Source organism: Siniperca chuatsi, linkage group LG6 (assembly GCF_020085105.1).
Source record: "Siniperca chuatsi isolate FFG_IHB_CAS linkage group LG6, ASM2008510v1, whole genome shotgun sequence".
In the NCBI taxonomy this organism is placed as follows: domain Eukaryota; kingdom Metazoa; phylum Chordata; class Actinopteri; order Centrarchiformes; family Sinipercidae; genus Siniperca; species Siniperca chuatsi.
In genome coordinates, this window is record NC_058047.1 from 29,877,726 (window position 1) to 29,895,561 (window position 17,836).

A 17,836-nucleotide genomic window follows, 5' to 3' on the forward strand; every position below is an offset into this window, starting at 1 on the left:
CTCTAAAAAAATTTAGACAAGCAAATGTCTTTACATTCACCGCCACTAGTATGCCACAGTAGTAGACATCCAGCTATACTTACAAACAAGTGCATTGTGGTTTGAATTTATTTATCCCTCGAATTTAGCTAGAGAATTTGAGAGATTTTGGTTGTTGATACCATTGACTACCATTAAGACAGTAAGAGTTGCTATTGCTGCTAGCCATTGAATCTACTCTGTAGGAATTGTAAGAATTTTTCTGTTCAGCATTTGAATACAGCGAATTCAATGAAATTTAGTCAACTTGTTAGTTGTTAATTTAAGTGCTCCTTCTTTTACTAAGACACAGCGCTACTTAGAAGACCTGCAGTCAGCAGAGTCAGATCTCTTTTCAGATTAGAGATTAGATCAGAACGTCTTTCCCCATCACAGACGTTCAGCCAATGTGATTCAAGTTACTCCTATTCACACTTCTCCCTTAGTGAAAGGTTAACTCCCTCTCCACTCAGCAGATGGGAACAGTCCCCGACCAACCCTGAGTCCTTGGGGATAAAGTCATTTCCTCAACCTCCACTCAGAGACAGAGGTAACAGCTACCGGACTTCCCATCTCTCTGAGACTGACAGAGAGGAGAGATGTAGTTTATCCTCCATGAGATCTTATGCCCCATCATGTTCTTTGCAGCCACTGATACACAACACATTCATCAGTGCTCATCCCTCCAAAAGGGGGACTAGAACATTTCAGAGCTATTCAGCCCCTGCCTCTCAACCAGAGAGAAGTGTAGCACATGATCCACACATATACAATAATGCTAGCTTAGTCTCACCTTCACCAGAAATGACCTCACAGTGTCCCCGCCTTGAAGTGCTTGAGTTTATAGCTAAGGACATTGAACATTTTGATCCAGACAACTGTGGGAATTAGATCACCATCTAACTTACTTGGCCCATGCAACCCAAAGGGAGAAAATTAAACTTGTGTGGAAGACCAGCTCTAAAGCTGTCCATAAGTTTATCCAATCACAACCTCTCAGTGTCAGAAATGACTACCAAGAGCTCTGTCATGCACTGACAGAAGAATTCTCTTCTACTTCTGACAAGATCGCCTCAATGGTAACAGCCCTCCAAATTAAACATTCTCATCGTGAACATCCCAGAGATTATTACAAACGTTTGAGGCATGCGTACTTTCAGGGCAAAAATGCAACAGGCTTAGAAGAAAGCTCCACCTTCAAGTCTTTGTTCTTGCTGAGCCTTCATCCATGTGTACGCACACAAGTTGTACTTATGACGCATCAAGGTAATCCCTCAATGCAGGAGATGAGGAAGATGACACAGATGGCTTGGGAAACTTGTCACTTCCAAAGCAGCAGGGTAAACCACTGAGCCTGTCAGCTCAAACACTGTAGCGTCACACAGACCTAGTGACTCAAAACATCACCCTCACAACAACTCGAAGGGAGGTGACAAAAGGCAGCATAGTCACAGTGAGCATAACAGCCCTGTCCACCAACTAGGAAAGGGCGCTCACACAGTAGAAGCTGTAGAAAGCCATACTCAGAAATTCTGGCCCAGCAGTATGACCAGCCAACAGACTGTTCAGATGATGACCACAGCATCTCTGACCACAGTTCAGAACATGGTCATAATCCATCAGACAGTGACAGCGCATCTGAATGCTTCTCTGCCTCTGGCTACCAGGAGCATTACAGCCCTAAGTTAAGAGAAACTTAAGGCACAAGAGCTCCACACAAGAGTTATCTTTTCACAGTATTAGCTAAGAACAAAGTCTATCCCTGTACTGACAGTAAGATAGATGCTAGCTCAGCATACCTTACTCTTCTTGTAGTTACATAGGCAAACTTGGTTTTGTTAGCAACAGCAGCAAACTCCATATTTCTGAACTCTGTAATAGCCAGACATGCCATTGGCTTAGAAAAGCCTAAATTCTAATTGGACTCAGATGTCACTGTCCAATTTTGCAAGTACACTTGGACCAGCTCCATGGTAGTACTTTGACAGTAAGACCACCACAATTTAAAACACTATCTTAGGACACACCCCATTATGACACACAGCTAGTCATAAACCTGTCCTATTCATTTTAAGTACCACTCTCTCTGCATCTCACCTTAAAGGAGCAGTGTGTAGGATTTAGTGGCATCTACTGGTGAAATTGCAGTTTGAAACCATTTGAATACCGCTCGTCTCACCCTCCCGTTCCAAGCATGTAGGAGAAACAATGGTGGTAACTATTCTTATTTTCAGGTGATTATACACTAATGAAAACATACTTATAAATATTATATTCAATTTCTGCCAATAGCTCCTCCTAAATGTTACATACTGGAACTTTAACTACTTTACATAACTAACCTTCCTGTTCTCACTAACCCCAAGAGTAACTGAGAAACATGAGTTATGTATTTTATACGATGCTATTTGTCATGTTTATCTGGATTTTATTTTTGTAACTTGCTGATTGTTTTGCTTAGCCAAGATAGATAGTGTTGACCCAATGAACTGCACAGATGTTACAAACCTCTCCAACTCTTTCCAACTATGGACTACACATGGAAAATTATGCTCTCAGGATCATACATCTAGTACAATCCTGAGACTAAAAGGGGGAATGTTGGGGCCACTGGCACTCCACAGATTGCATGCAACTATCTTCTTTTCTAACCTGGCACCATTTATCCCCCACACTTCACATGTACACTTCAATTTGGTCCTGTAACAGAGCCACACTCTTGAACATACATGGCCTCAGGTGCCATTTTGAATGAACTTTCTTTGTCTGACAACATGCAGCCTCGGCGTCGCCGGCATTTTGTATCCAAGCAGCCATTGTGGATCACACACACAAACACTTTTGTTCTTTAGTTTAGTGCATTTTGAGTTAGACTTCATATTGAGTGTTTTTGCTTCATTCTCTTTTAATTAATGCTTGTGTATAATTATGCTGGCTTCTTTAATGTTGCACAAGAGTGAATCATTTGCCAACCTTTTCAGTGTAGAACTCCAAATCTTTCAACCTACTAGCTGTTAATGATAATTTTGGTGGTAGTTTTTAATTAATTTAATTAAAAATTTTAATTTAATTATTAATCAGAATTCCAAATTGATAGTTTAGTGTATTTTATGAGACTGAATCAATTAATTAGCATTATAATTTTCCCTTGTTTAACTGTGGTGCCCCGAGGACTTAATTAATTGAAGTTATTATTTATGATTATCTTTGATAATATTAATAGCCAAATTTAACTGATTGCACATACACAATTTGGTGCCCCTTAAACCACTGTAAATCCCAACAACTGTGTCTGCTGAGGACCTCTTACCCTCTACCACAGCCAGTGGGTGGCGCAGGTTGTCTGTCTGACTGTTCAGGCAGGACTGGGTGGGCTGGAAGTTTACTGGGAGGGCCCCATGATTGGCAGCAGCCACAAGCTGCTCCTCTAGGTGGCACCACATGGCTGCCAAATCCTGGTCATACTCTTGGTCCAGTGACACATGAGTGGCTGCCTGCTTTTCCCCTACACACATCAGATAAAAAAAAATGATGATTAGTTGTTTAATATAATAATAATAACAATAATAATAATAATAATAATATATAGTCTTTTCTCTGTCACACTTACACATTCACACCTCGAAGCCCCAAGGTAGAGTAAACCTTTGCTCAAAGGCACCTCAGTAGTTAATATATTGCTTTTCATACTGTATATAAGGTTATCTTGGTGAGACATTAAGTTAATTTAAGTCTTTGCTAAAATCTGCTCCAATGAGCTACTGTCTCCAAGCTGCTGTAGCTAGCAGTAGTGACAGTTCTCCACAATGCCACAAAAAACAATCTAACTTTAAGTTCATAGACGTATAACATCTCTTGACAGCCCCATTATCTGATACTAAAACATTTTATAACTAACATTATTGCCTAGCAATCTTGTCAGGCAAGAGAAAATATTTAAGACTTTTGTCAGTTAAATTTAAGACATACTAGAGAGAGAGAAAACAGCGTTGAGTTTATAAAGCAAGCAAGAAAGCTTTTGTTCTTTCACAGGCTGCATTGCTGATGAACTTTAAAACATAGTTTGCACTGAAGCTTTAACTAATGACTATTGTGAGCGCGAGGGACACTTGCCCCAACTTCCCATAGTAAATCCACTGATACACTCCACATCATTTGATCTTTTAACATTATTAGAGAGCAAATTGCCATCAAATTAACTGAAAAGGGTGCATGTCTGAAAGGGGCTTAAAATAAGCCCTTACAGCTGTTACTGTAAGTGGTGTGTCTGTGTGTGTGATGCATGAAAAACCCTGAGCATGGACCAAAAGCAAATGGCCAAGGGTGATGAGGACTAATCCTCACTCTTTAAGTCAAACTTGGAAAAGATCACAAATTACTAATCAGTGTGTTACCTTCTGCAAGGCAGCGTTCATGTCCGAAGTAGACCCTTGTGGCTGAGCTGTGGATGCAGGGCAGAGGCAGCTGGGGGAGGCTGACTTCATTAACCCCTGTCACACTCTGAAACACACACACACACAAGTTGGCTATTTGTGTGTCAACTTGTGTTTTGCCTCTTAATCTATTCTAATTTCATTCATTCATTTAATTTAATTATCTTTATATAGAGTGATATAATGATAAATATATTTTTTAATTTGATATTGTTGTTTTTTGTTTATTATTTCTTATGTCATTCTTAGGAAACAATGACATGCATCTGTGTCAAAGTCTTGCAGATGTTTCTGCTAAAAATGACCCCTTGTTGTGTATCAACTCTTCTGCAAACTGTATAAAAACTAAAAAAAAAAAAAAAAAAAATTTAAGACACCTCAGTTGTGTCCTAATTTCCATGATAGCTGTGTGTGAAGCTGTGCAGGCTGCTGGTTTACAATCCTTTTTGATTCCAATTCAAGCTCTGATGTTACTGTGAAAGGAGATATGATTATAGAGAGATATTCTAGGATTTTATATACACATTGTTGAGCTTATGTGACCGCAGTCACTTGGTGATAGTTATGGAAATCTGTGTCTGGTCCGCATAATTATTATGGTAAAATATTTTGCTGTTTTTCTTAAAAGGGACCGTTCATCCCAAAATGAAAAATACATATTTTTCCTCTCACCTGTAGTGCTATTCATCCATCTAGATTGTTTTGGTGTTAGTTGCAGAGTTTTGGAGATATTGGCCGTAGAGATGTCTGCATTTTTTTAATATAATGGGACTATATGGCACTCGGCTTGTCGTGCCAAAAAAATACATTTGAAAAACTCAACAGCAATGTCTCTTTCCAGAAACTGCGACTTGATTACTCAAGATAATCCACAGTTGTGAGCAGTTTCATGTAGGACCTATCGGTAGAAAGAAAATAGTTCCTACATGAAACTGCTCCCAACAAATCTGTGGAGCCCCACTATCTAATACAAAAACATTTTATAACTAACATTACTGCCTACGGCAGGCAAGAGAAAACCTTTAAGACTTTTATAAATTAAATTTAAGACACTAAAGAGAGAGAAAACAGCGTTGAGTTTATAAAGCAAGCAAGAAAGCTATATTTTGTTATTTCACATGCTGCATCACTGATGGACTTTAAAACATATTTTGCTTTAACTAATGACTATTGTGAGCGTGAGGGACACTTGCCCATGCTTCCCATAGTAAATCCACTGATACACTCCACATCATTTGAAAGTGCTCCCAACAAATCTGTGGATAACCTTGAGTAACCAGGTCATGATTTCTGAAAAGAGACATTGCTGTTGAGTTTTTCAAATGTATTTTTTTGAGCACCACAAGTGCCATATAGTCCTATTATATTCAAAAAATGCAGACATCTCTACGGTCGATATCTCCAAAACTTGGCAACTCATACCATAACAATCTAGATGGATAAATAGCAATACAGGTAAGAGGAAAAAATATGTATTTTTGATTTTGGGGTGAACTGTGCCTTTAATCTGAGCTGGTGGACACATGTAAATGTTGAGCGGAAGAGATTTGAGAATGGAACAAACATAAAGCAGTTTCTATCCTGTAAAATCAGCTATTTTAGCATACAGACATGGTTACAAACTGTAGTTACCTTGTAGACATAGAGATACTCTCTGAGAAAGGCGCCCTGCTGTGTGGCTGTCTGCCTGCTGTCATTGGTCAGGATCTGTTTGAAGGCTATTATAGCATTCTCTGGTTGGCGAAGTGTGAAGGACTGACGACCGATTGTGAAGTTGATATGATCCTCTGCCAAAGACCAGCCCCTCTCCTTGTACACCTGCATGGCTTGGCAGTAACAGCGCAGTGCGTGCCTCCTCTACATGCAGAATCAATAGGGAGGGCAAGGGGCAGGAGAAAGAAGACGTTGTGAGGTACATAAGGCAACCAACGAGGACCAGAAAATGAGGAAGAGGGGTACATGAGAAGTGTGAGGGCAAGATTCCCCATTTGTTAGGTCATTAGTCAGGTTTTATAATGGATCACTGAACCCACAACTCACTCCATATACTGTATTTATGACCATCTAGCTAAAACCCTTAGTGTCTATCTTGCTGTGCTTTCAAAACCCAAGGATTCCTCTCACATATTGCATCTTCTCTAACACTAACAGTAAATCAATCAGTGTGGAGAAGCATGACCAGAGTTACTTAGAAGGTGGTAGGAGGCAGACTCCAGAAACTTTGTCAAAATCCAAAAAAAAGTGATTTATTTACAAGTGTCACCATGATACACATGTAACACAAAAAGTGAAAAAGAAGAAAAAAACAACTAAACAGTTAATTTGACTTAACTAAGGAAAACTCAACTCATAGAAACATAACTCAATATAACATCACATGCACATAGGTACACTGACATCCTTCTCTTGATCTGACAAAGGGCAACTGCCTAAATAAGTGCTTCAATCTACAGCAGACTCAGTCTAGGGTGAACCATATTTCTCATAGGGGCATCTCTGATTCTCATCTAAAACAGGTAAGTGATATAAGGTTACTTTTGTCAACAACCACACACTTCAAAATACCTTCCCATATTACAGTGTGCAAAAAGTGTTTGCCCCCTTCCTGATTTCTTATTGTTTTGCATGTTTGTCACACTTGAATGTTTCAGATCATCAAACAAATTTAAATATTAGTCAAAGATAACACAAGTAAACACAAAATGCAGTTTTTAAATGACGGTTGTTATTATTAAGGGAAAACGAAATCCAAACCTACATCGCCCTGTGTGGAAAAAGTGATTGCCCCCTAAACTTAATAACTGGTTGGTCCACCCTTAGCAGCAACAACTGCAATCAAGCGTTTGCGATAACTTGCAATGAGTCTTTTACAGCGCTGTGGAGGAATTTTGGCCCACTCATCTTTGCAGAATTGTTGTAATTCAGCCACATTGGAGGGTTTTCGAGCATGAACTGCCTTTTTAAGGTCATGCCACAGCATCTCAATAGGATTCAGGTCAGGACTTTGACTAGGCCACTCCAAAGTCTTCATTTTGTTCTTCTTCAGCCATTCAGAGGTGGACTTGGATTATTGGATTATTGGATCATTGTCCTGCTGCAGAACCCAAGTTCGTTTCAGCTTGAGGTCACGAACAGATGGCCGGACATTCTCCTTCAGGAGTTTTTGGTAGAATTAATGGTTCCATTTATCACAGCAAGTCTTCCAGGTCCTGAAGCAGCAAAACAGCCCCAGACCATGACACTACCACCACCATATTTTACTGTTGGTATGATGTTCTTTTTCTGAAATGCGGTGTTACTTTTACGCCAGATGTAATGGGATGTGTTCTTGTGGGGTCTCTGAATAGCTGAAGAAAAACAAAATGAAGACTTGGTGTGGCCTAGTGGAGATAAGTTGAGCAAACTGTTTGCGAATGTTCATTCAACATTTGTTGCATAATAGCCAAACCTTATATGGATTCAGATGTGAATTTGATACCTAGTCAAAGTCCTGACCTGAATCCTATTGATCTGAAACATTTAAGTGTGACAAACATGCAAAACAATAAGAAATCAGGAAGGGGCAAATACTTTTGCACACCACTGTACATACAAACTATAAATAAAGCATGGTGAGTATGGTAAGTAAGAATGGTCTGTTAGACCACATAGATCAGTGATGGTCGAATGGCTCACCTGTCCTGCTTTGCTGAAACGATGACCAGCCAAGATCATATGGAAGGCAAACTTGCGCACCATAGGGTTACGCATATTAATAAAACAGTGGGCAGCCTGTTCCAACAGCAGAGCACTGCGCAGGTCAGAGTCCTGGACAAAAAAGTAAAATAAAGGTCCAAGCAGAATTAATCCACTGCAATTGTACTTGATAATTCTGCTTCTATGAATGAATCCATCCATCCATCGACATTCAATTAAATTGTATTTATATAGCGCTAATTCATAACAGAAGCTCATTGCACTTTTCCTATAGAGCAGGTCTAGACCGTACTCTTTCTAATATTATTTACAGAGACCCAACAAATGAGAGAGGCACAGAGAGAGAGAGAGAGAGAGAGAGAGAGAGAGAGAGAGAGAGAGAGAGAGGTTTTTGAGAGAGAGACAGAGAAAGAGGTTTTGAGAGAGAGAGAGAGAGAGAGAGAGAGAGAGAGAGAGAGAGAGAGAGAGAGAGAGAGAGAGAGAGAATAAAATATAAAATAGTTTAGGGAGTTACTCAGGCCTCTAGAATCACAACTGTAAACTGGTGAAAACAGCAGTTTCCACAGTACTCAGGTCATTACTCTCATGTGGAAGTTGCATTTACCTTTTTTCTGTCTTGCAGTGTGTGATGGTATTTATCTCTTGGATGGTGACAATCGATTTTACGTAACTTTGTACATTGCATTATGGGATAATATGTGTCCACCGTATAAAAGTTCTCATTTTGACATCACTACGAAATGATGGAAATTAGTAAATTTGTCACACAAGTAAACAATATATCACAGTGTACATGCGTCCCTATTTTCGTGAAAGTGGAGATAAGTGTGCAGTGCACCTGCTGCATTTCCAGACGTACAACAGGACTGAAAATGATGTTGGTTTTTCTCACCTCGCTAGTCATCTTAATGAGGAGAGTTGCAGCCTCTGAGTATTTGCCCTGACTCTTGAGTATCTCAGTACTGAGTAAAGCACAGCGCTCAGCCATCACCATGTTCCTGTAGAGGGAAGTCAAGAGAAAAAATGTTAACACGCTGGATCAAAGTCACAGACACTGACAATTGCCAGAGACACAAAAGGAATTACTGAAAGGATAAACGAAACTAAAGAGGAATATTCTGATTTAATTATTACTCTGTATTAGCCTGATGGACACAGTTGTCAAATAATGAGTTTATAACTTGTCAACTTGTGTTTTGCCTCTGAAGCCATTCTAATTTCATTCATTCATTTAATATAATTATCTTTATATAGAGTGATATAATGATAAATATATTTTTTAATTTGATATTGTTTTTTTTTGTTTATTATTTCTTATGTCATTCTTAGGAAACAATGACATGCATCTGTGTTAAAGTCTTGCAGAAGTTTCTGCTAAAAATGACCCCTTGTTATGTATCATCTCTTCTGCAAACTGTATAAAAACTAAAAAAAAAAAGCCAAAACTTTAATACACCTCAGTTGTGTCCTAATTTCCTCAATAGCTGTGTATATCCAAATTTTGTCATACGTGTTACAATGTTGTGTCCTCAAAATGAAACATCATGGTGAAGAGGGGTTTGTAAACTTCACAAGCATTTGGAGCAATGGTCCCTCAAGGTAAACTGGTCTCATGTGAGGGGCCATACAGTACAAAGTGTAGTTCATGAATGACTAGTGTGATTGAAATATCAGATAGAGCCTTAAGGACACTAGTGGCCACCTCTGAACCAGGTTTGGAAGTGGTCTTGCAAGGGAGCACCTGATGAGATACAATCTGGAAAAAGCATATATTTTATTTTCTTTAATTCATTTTTTCAATACTGTTCGATTGTTTTATAATTAGATCGGATTTATGAACCCACACCCCTGAGAATAACCGTAGATGTATTTGACAACCAAAGAGTTTGAAAAGTGAGAAGGCATAGGCTCACTGGGCACACTCTGAGCAATGAACACACACTCTGGATACCACCAAACTTCCTTTGTGAGCCAGGAAAAACCCTACTGTCAAAGGCAACACAACAAGCTTCAAATGTATTCCTGGATAACTACTCAGGAAGTAAAATGACCTTACACTCAAAAATCATGAAAATAGACATATTAAGCACCTGAAACTTTCATTAGGCTGCACAAATAAAGATTCACTTTGGTTAGCCTGTAAGTGATATTGCAATAGCACAATAGTCTGTTACCCAAAAACTGACTTTAAACAGCACAGAGGAAAAAATTATGCAATTAGGTCATACTTGCAGACATCTTTGTACGTCTGTATTGCGGTGTCCATGTAGTGTGCTGGATATGGTCTGGGAGCTCCAGCCTGCAGAAAGGCTGACACTGCAGCCATTTCCTATAGAAGGTGGCAGGTTGAATGGATGGACAGATGGAGTAATCAAGAAAGGAAGGCAGAAAGAATAGAGGGATTGAGGAAAATAAACATCATGATTATGATTTAACATGCAGGAGCTAAAGTGAGATTATGTGACTTTTGAAAGAAGAAAGAACACATTCATCTTCTTACAAGTGAACCATTGAATTGATAAGCAATAAAACACACCATTGCTCAGTTGAATCCACTCAAAGAATTTGCTGTTACAGCCTTATTTGGTCTCGTATGAACAGTAGCTTATGGTGGATTATGTTGTATAATGTTTGATATTACTGTGAAACTAAAATGACTGAGTCAGCTCACTGACTTTATGACTCTTTCCTATGGTGCTACTGTTACACTACGGCCACAACTTCGGCTGCTGTTCAGCCAAAGTTACAAAGTCTCACTTAAAACAAAAGGAAAACATTGCCTGAACTATCAGAGAGCATTTCCCCAGTGATATGAGCAAAACACCTTTAACTGTAATACTCAACCTAAAGCAACATTTAAGACTCCCGCCTGATACAGAAAACTGTGACCCGAAGTTCCTTTTTAGGTTCCATTTCAATTTACTTCTGACTTACAGGTGTAGTTATACTGATTGTGTATTGTGCTGAGAGTGCAGTTAAAATGCCTTTAAGTACATAGCAGTACTGAAAAGATCAAATGTAGACACTGACGGAGAACTGCAGCTGCTGCTGTTGTGGGGATGCAGGTGATTACCAGGAGATACAGAAGTGCATATTCAAACCTGAAAGAGGCACAGCCAAATTCTTTGGTGCATCCTTGCAAAACAAGTGGTGCTGGAAGCTTGGTGACATGGTGACTACTGCGCTCTCTGTCACAAACCACAATGCAACTTAAAGTCAGTTCAAGGAATGTATTGTACCATCCACTCCACTTCTGTCTGACGACAGACTGCTGACCATGCTGCATCATGTTTGTGGAGCAGTTTATTAGAGCCAGATTGATATGGAATTTTTGAGGCTGATACCAATTTTAGAGGGGAAAAATTCACAGATTACCCATATGGCAGCCAATATAGTGAATTTTTGAGCTGGAAAATAGACCTTTTCTAGGTGGATTGTGCACCGATTTGCACCGATATAACTATGCAAAAGGTACTCAGAAGGCTGCTTTCTTAAACAATTAACTTAAATATTCTTTAACATGTTAAATAATTTAACATATACATTGTCAACCAATTCTAGAAATGAACACAAACCTTCTTCTCTCTCTTTCTGCACTGCTTGCCACAGTGTTGTTAGTTGCAGTCTACTCTGCTGGATAAACTTCGAAGTGACATCAATATATTACCACAAGCATTTTTTCTGCATTATATACACCGGAAAAAAAGTTTTCATATTGGTGCATGGATACAGCCCATACTGATATGATATCAATATAAGTGCGATAGACCAATATCTAGATAAATCGGTCGGGTTCTACAGTTTATACTTCAGCAGAGCAGGGTTCTATTACATTTAATGCTTTTGACACAGCTAGTATGATAGCTTACAAACTGATTTTACTGAAATTTTACTGTTTGCACACTGGTATGACTGAACTCTTAGGGTGCAAAAAGTACCAGAGTCCCTCCTCTCTGGCACACTCAACAAAAACTGAAGATTAAAAGCTTTACACACAGCAAAAACAATCTGTGTGCATTTCAGTCAAACTTCCTGTTAGAGAGGCCTGCTTGAGATCAGGCTTCTTAATACAGCTTTAAGATGTGGGTTGAGGAATTAATGCCATTAACATGGTCCTCATAAGGACAGATAGGTGTATGTGTGTGTGTTTGTGTTCTCACCAGTGCCCCTGCAGCATACAGCATGGCCTGGTCTGACAGGAAGTCTTTCTTGGCAGTGTGGTAACAGCTGTAGGCTAGCTCGTAGTGCTGAACCAGGAAGCACAGGTCAGCCATCTTCCTGATCTGCAGCTCTGGGGCTTCTGGGGGATATCTGACATCATAGATGTGAAAGATCAAACCAGCAATGGATATGGTGTTTATGGTGTAGCATGGTGTTAGTGTATAAATGCATGGGAGCCCTGTTGAAGTCTCATATCAAGTGTGATGAGGGTGTGGTGCCGGGGAGCTTACAGAAGGCCACACGTGCTCTTTGGTTCACTGATGCTCTTCTCTGGAACTTTCCCTCCACCAAACCACTTCTTGGTCGCAGTGAACAGAGACCGGCTCAGACCTTTCCTGGAGACTAGCTGTGGATAGAGAGGCAGATTATGTGTCTGAGTGCTGGTTGGATGTTGGGGGATGTCAGGCTAAACAGCACCAGTCCAGTTTAGCAAACTGTGAAACAGCTTGTGTTGCTCTCATAAGCTATAGGGGTATTAGCGGTAGCAATATTATTTGCAAATATGTGTGTAGAGTTGTGAAACTGTATCTCAGTCTGTATGTGTGTACCCAGATTTGTGAATATCTACAAGAATCTCTAAATGCATACAACAAATTTGTGAATATGTACACTAATCTCTTAATGTGCATTAGATTTGTACACATGTAAAATAATCTGAACATATGTACTCAAAAAGCTGGCCTTTTATTAATGAGTGAAAACTAAGTATTAAGCTTCAAGAGCTAGAAAAAGAGATAACTTGTATGAAGCTAAAGCCCACACATCTCTGGTGATTTGATGTCACATGTCTGGGCCTCATTGTGATCATCACTGAGAGCACTTTCCAGCTAAGCCAGTGAATTCAGTCTTGTGCTCTGCCTGGTTTTATGCACTGAATGCAGGTCTGTCAGATGAACGCATAGCGGCTCTATTGGACCAGCTACAGCAAGTGGAGATAGCTACTAGGGTTACAGAGGAGAAGGAGGAGATGGTCATGTCTCTGTTTTTACTGATGTTAGGGCGCCTGCACTGTAGGTGTAGAAGTTTGACTTTGTGGTGGCTGGGTTATTTAAAGAGCCTCTGCATTGGCACATCAGCCTCTTCATTGGCACAACAGTTAAAGCATGAAAACCAGAGATGAGAGCTTTTTAACAGTTTGTCCTTTCAAAGGATTTTGAGACAGATGATTTAACGGCTAAAAGGCAAATGAAAACCGTAATCAGTTAAAAAAAAAGGTACTCTAATAAATCTTAACCAAATCAAAGCACTCATTCACATTGAAGAAGAAACAGCAATACCTATTACACATATCTTACTCAACTTACTCAAATAATGCATCTGGTGCATAGTCAACTGGAGAAGATAGGTAATATCACATGCAGACCAACATGCTGCAGCAAACAAAGGGAGAGACTGAGCAACCTACCAACAAACCCATCATGCTGAGGTTGGATGACATCACTGTGGTGGCCTACCTGAACAGGCAGGGGGGCGCAAGGTTTCCCAGCTTCCACAGGCAGGCTAACAGTCATTTTTTTTTTTCCCTGAGAGCCTGGCACATTCCCAAGTCTCCCAATGAGTGGACTCTCTCCCTGACAGACTTATGGCAGTGTATTTGGTTAGCCAGTGGCCAACCTGTTTGCAAGCAGGGAAATTATTCAGTGTTCTCCCTAGTTCTCACCCATTGGATGTGGATATGTTCAGTCATCCAGTATGGCCCCTGAGCCTGCTCCACGTGTCCCTGCCTCTGAGGCGCGTTATTTTTTACCCACCAGCTTTCTGCCAAGTCCCGCCCATATTCTGCCTCTGATTGACTAACCCTAACCACACCCTAACCAACTTAAGCAACGAGTACTAACCAATCAGAGGGAGTGCTGGTGGAAAGCTGGTGGGGAAAAAAATAACAGCTGAGGCTGTTGATACAGTTACTCTGCAAAATCGAGATGGAGCTTCTGCCAGAGTGTTGGCACCAGAGGGCCCTGGGGGCCTCATTTATAATATAATAATAAAACTTTATTTATAGAGCACTTATCAAAACAAAGTACAAAGTGCTTCACAACAAGAGGAATAAAATACCACAGTGAATGACGAGATATAAAGAAATAAAATACACAAAAGCAATAAAATAAACAGTAAAATAAACAGCCAGTTCAGGTAAAATAAGGATATACTTTCAGATAAAAATGTGTTTTGAGATGAGACTTAACCGAAGACATTGACTCAGACAACCTAATTTCTTTGGGCAAGTTGTTCAAGAGCCTCAGTGCCCTGATAGCAAAAGCTCTGTCCCCCTTAGTTTTCATCCTGGACTCAGGAACAGACAGGAGACCCCTGCTCGAAGATCTCAGACTACGTGAAGGTTCATAAGGGATTACAAGGTCTAAAATATAATCTGGGGCCAGGCCATGAAGAGCCTTAAAAGTAATCAACAAGATCTTAAAATCAATCCTAAAACCAACAGGGAGCCAATGTAAAGAGGCTAAAACAGGCGTTATGTGGTCGTGCTTCTTGGTCCTGGTTAACAGCCTAGCAGCTGAGTTTTGTACAGTCTGCAGTCGTGTCAAAGTTTTTTGATTAAGACAAGTGAACAGGCTGTTACAATAATCAAGGCGTGAGGAGATAAAAGCATGTACAACAGTTTCTACATCACTAAGATTTAAAATAGATCGTATTTTTGCAATGTTTCTGAGGTGATAAAAACATTGAATAAGCTTAGTGATATGTTGCTCAAAACATAAATTGCTATCAAACAGGACACCAAGATTTTTTGCAACAGGCTTGATATGTTGTGCAGTATTTGTTTAGTGATATGTTGTGGCCCAATAACAAGGATTTCAGTTTTATTTGAGTTGAGCTGAAGAAAATTTATCCACATCCAATTTTTTATGTCAGACAGGCAGTGATATCAGATCTTATTAACTCCACCTTTCCAGCAAAGTGCAAAAGAAACTTTTCACAATCAGCATCACACTCAGCAGGGGCACAAGGAGAGGCAGGGTTAACTAACTGATCCACAGTCTTAAATAGGAATCTGGGGTTGTGCTGATGGGCAGAAATAAGTGCAGAGAAATGACATGTTCTTGCATCCTTCACCATCCTATTATAAAGGCGTAATAACTCTTTCATGGCCACAAAGTGGACCTGGAGACCTGATTTCTTCCATCTGTGTTCTGCTCTTCTGCATTTCTTTTTACAGCTTCGTCATTTAACCATGGCTGTTTTCTAGTCTTTGAGTTTGGTCTATTTTTCAGAGGAGCTATGAGATCTAAGGTTGAAGAACACAGATAGCTGGTTCAGGGGGGCGATAAATAATAGCAAATATGACCGGGAGGGGGCTGCCAAGTTTAAACATGAGCACTTCAAAGGAGGAAAAATCATTGCAAGCTATGAGGTTACACTTTAAATGCTTCCTATAGACAGTAACAAGGCCCCCACCTCGACCACAGACCCTAGGGTGACTAAAACAGTCAAAATCAGGGGGGCACAATTCAGACAGCTGACTGTGATCACCAGGACGTAACCAGGATTCAGTTAAAAACATAAAATCTAAATCAGTAGAAGAGATAAAATCATTTAAAATAAACGTTTTGTTAGAGAGGGATCTTACATTGAGAAGAGCCATCTTAAAAAGTCTGTGCTGCTTCAGATTTGAGGTTGAGACTGGAGGTAGGGTTCTGGCCCGGATCTTTATTAAGTTATTATTATTGCTGTGTCGGCTGTGTCTGTTTCGCATTAAGGACCTATGCAAAATTACCACAGGAATGTTAAAAGTGGCACTAGAGGGATCTGGGCTCCAGATAGCAGCACTATGATCAGTCCACAAGGGGGAGGTGGTGACAGCAGAGGGTGCGCGGGTGTTTTTGGTGGGATGAGGAAGAGCGAGGAAGAGGAAGAGCGAGGGGAAACAGGTGATGTAAATAGTCAACTACGTGAGGAGGACAGCACAGCGTGCTGCAAGTTAGCCGCCAGCATGCGACTACATGACTTGTTTAGGTGAAGACCATCTCGTGCAAACAAGGAAGAACGATCCCAGAATAAGTTAAAGTTGTGAATAAAACCAACATCATGGGTGCTGCAGACAGACTGAAGCCAGGTATGAAGGCTGAGGATCCTGCTAAAACGGCCAATTCCCCGGCCCAGTGTAGGAATTGGACCTGAAATGAAAGCATGCTTTCCAGTGCTGTTGAGCAGGTCAAAGAGGCAGATGAAGCCTGCTTTCGTCAGCTCCGATTGCTGATGGGCGGTGTCATTGGTGCCGACATGGACTATGATTTTCGTGATAGTCATCGGGAGTGCAGCCAGTAGTCCGGGGAGCTTTTAGAGGACGTCGGGGGTCATAGCTCCGGGAAAGCAGCGTGTGACCACATTAGCGAAGCGGATATTCCTCACTATGGAGTCTCCAACGATCAGCGTAGTTGGGGGGATGAGAGGAGGCAGAGTCGATGATCGTGGAGACCGCCGAGTTCCATCAGCCGTCCCTGGGATAGCTATCGCTGGGGACTGCTGCGGCGAGGGGGCGGTGTCCTCCTTAGCAGAGGACTTCTCTACCGTCTCAGGACGAATGAGACCCCCAGAGCTTCTCCTGATCATGGCCTCTTTCAGTAACTTGCAGCGAGAGGAGGAGGAAGACTTGACCACTGGAAAAAGGGAGCATCCCTCCAGTGGAGGAAAAGTCCTGCATATCCAGGATGTCAAACCTGTTGGCCAGCGGGAGGTCCCGATGTGAAGGTGGAGGAGGCAGGCGCTTTGCACCATGTCTGTCCTTAAAGGCTACGGTCCAGTGCTCCGGTTGGCGTGGAGTTGAACTCACCGGAGCCTTCTCACCACCCCCGCCGGCGAGTGACTGTGCATCGACTGGGGCTCTGCAAGGCAATGGCAATTGCTTTGGGCTTTGCACCCATGAGGAGCCACGGATCTTCAGGCTTAGCTGAAACGGCTTTATGCTCCGGGGTGCCAGTGATGATGGAGCCCAGCCACGGAAGAGTGGGATCATTGTCCAGTTCTGGAGTGGAGCAGTCAGGGGAGTGAGAAGGGATGGTCACAGTCCGGCTTGTGCAGCTAGAGGAGCTGAGGACCGCCAGGTGTTTTGCCTGGGCCGAGGCGACAGTGGAGAACTCCAGGATGAGCTTGTCTTTTTCTCTGTGCTCGGCTTCCAGACAGGCGATACTTTTCCTCAGCTTTGAGACGGTAAGGTGACAAGATCCACACTCAGCCATCGGGCTATCATTTAGTCTGTGAGAGTGCTTCGAAGCTTAAAGTCCACAGTTAAGTCCAGAAAAGTGCTACAAGCTCAAAATCCTTGGTAAAAGCGACTGGCTAGCCTAGCCGCCGGGCTAAAAACAAACCTAGCTAAGCTAGCATCAGTGGAGGCAGTCCGGTAAACCACATCGAGTTGCAGCCAGCTTAAAATCGCTTAAGATCCACACGTTCGATGACTGAAAACTTTTTCCAAGTTAAAACATATCAGGAAAGCAGTGTAGCGTAGAAAA

At 41.2% G+C, this 17,836-nt stretch overlaps 1 protein-coding gene across 3 annotated transcripts in view; it reads right to left on the reverse strand.

Moving 5' to 3' along the window:
* The window catches only part of trappc8 (trafficking protein particle complex subunit 8), a 69,783-nt gene that overhangs the window by 23,800 nt on the left and 28,147 nt on the right, over positions 1-17,836 (reverse strand). For all 3 annotated transcript variants that reach the window (XM_044198989.1, XM_044198990.1, XM_044198991.1), the window contains 8 exons: positions 12,599-12,714; positions 12,308-12,458; positions 10,376-10,476; positions 9,040-9,145; positions 8,127-8,258; positions 6,084-6,308; positions 4,413-4,518; positions 3,329-3,523 (listed from right to left, as the gene is read on the reverse strand). In XM_044198989.1, the coding sequence (XP_044054924.1) occupies positions 3,329-3,523; positions 4,413-4,518; positions 6,084-6,308; positions 8,127-8,258; positions 9,040-9,145; positions 10,376-10,476; positions 12,308-12,458; positions 12,599-12,714 (1,132 nt within the window). The remainder of the gene's footprint in view (positions 1-3,328; positions 3,524-4,412; positions 4,519-6,083; positions 6,309-8,126; positions 8,259-9,039; positions 9,146-10,375; positions 10,477-12,307; positions 12,459-12,598; positions 12,715-17,836) is intronic.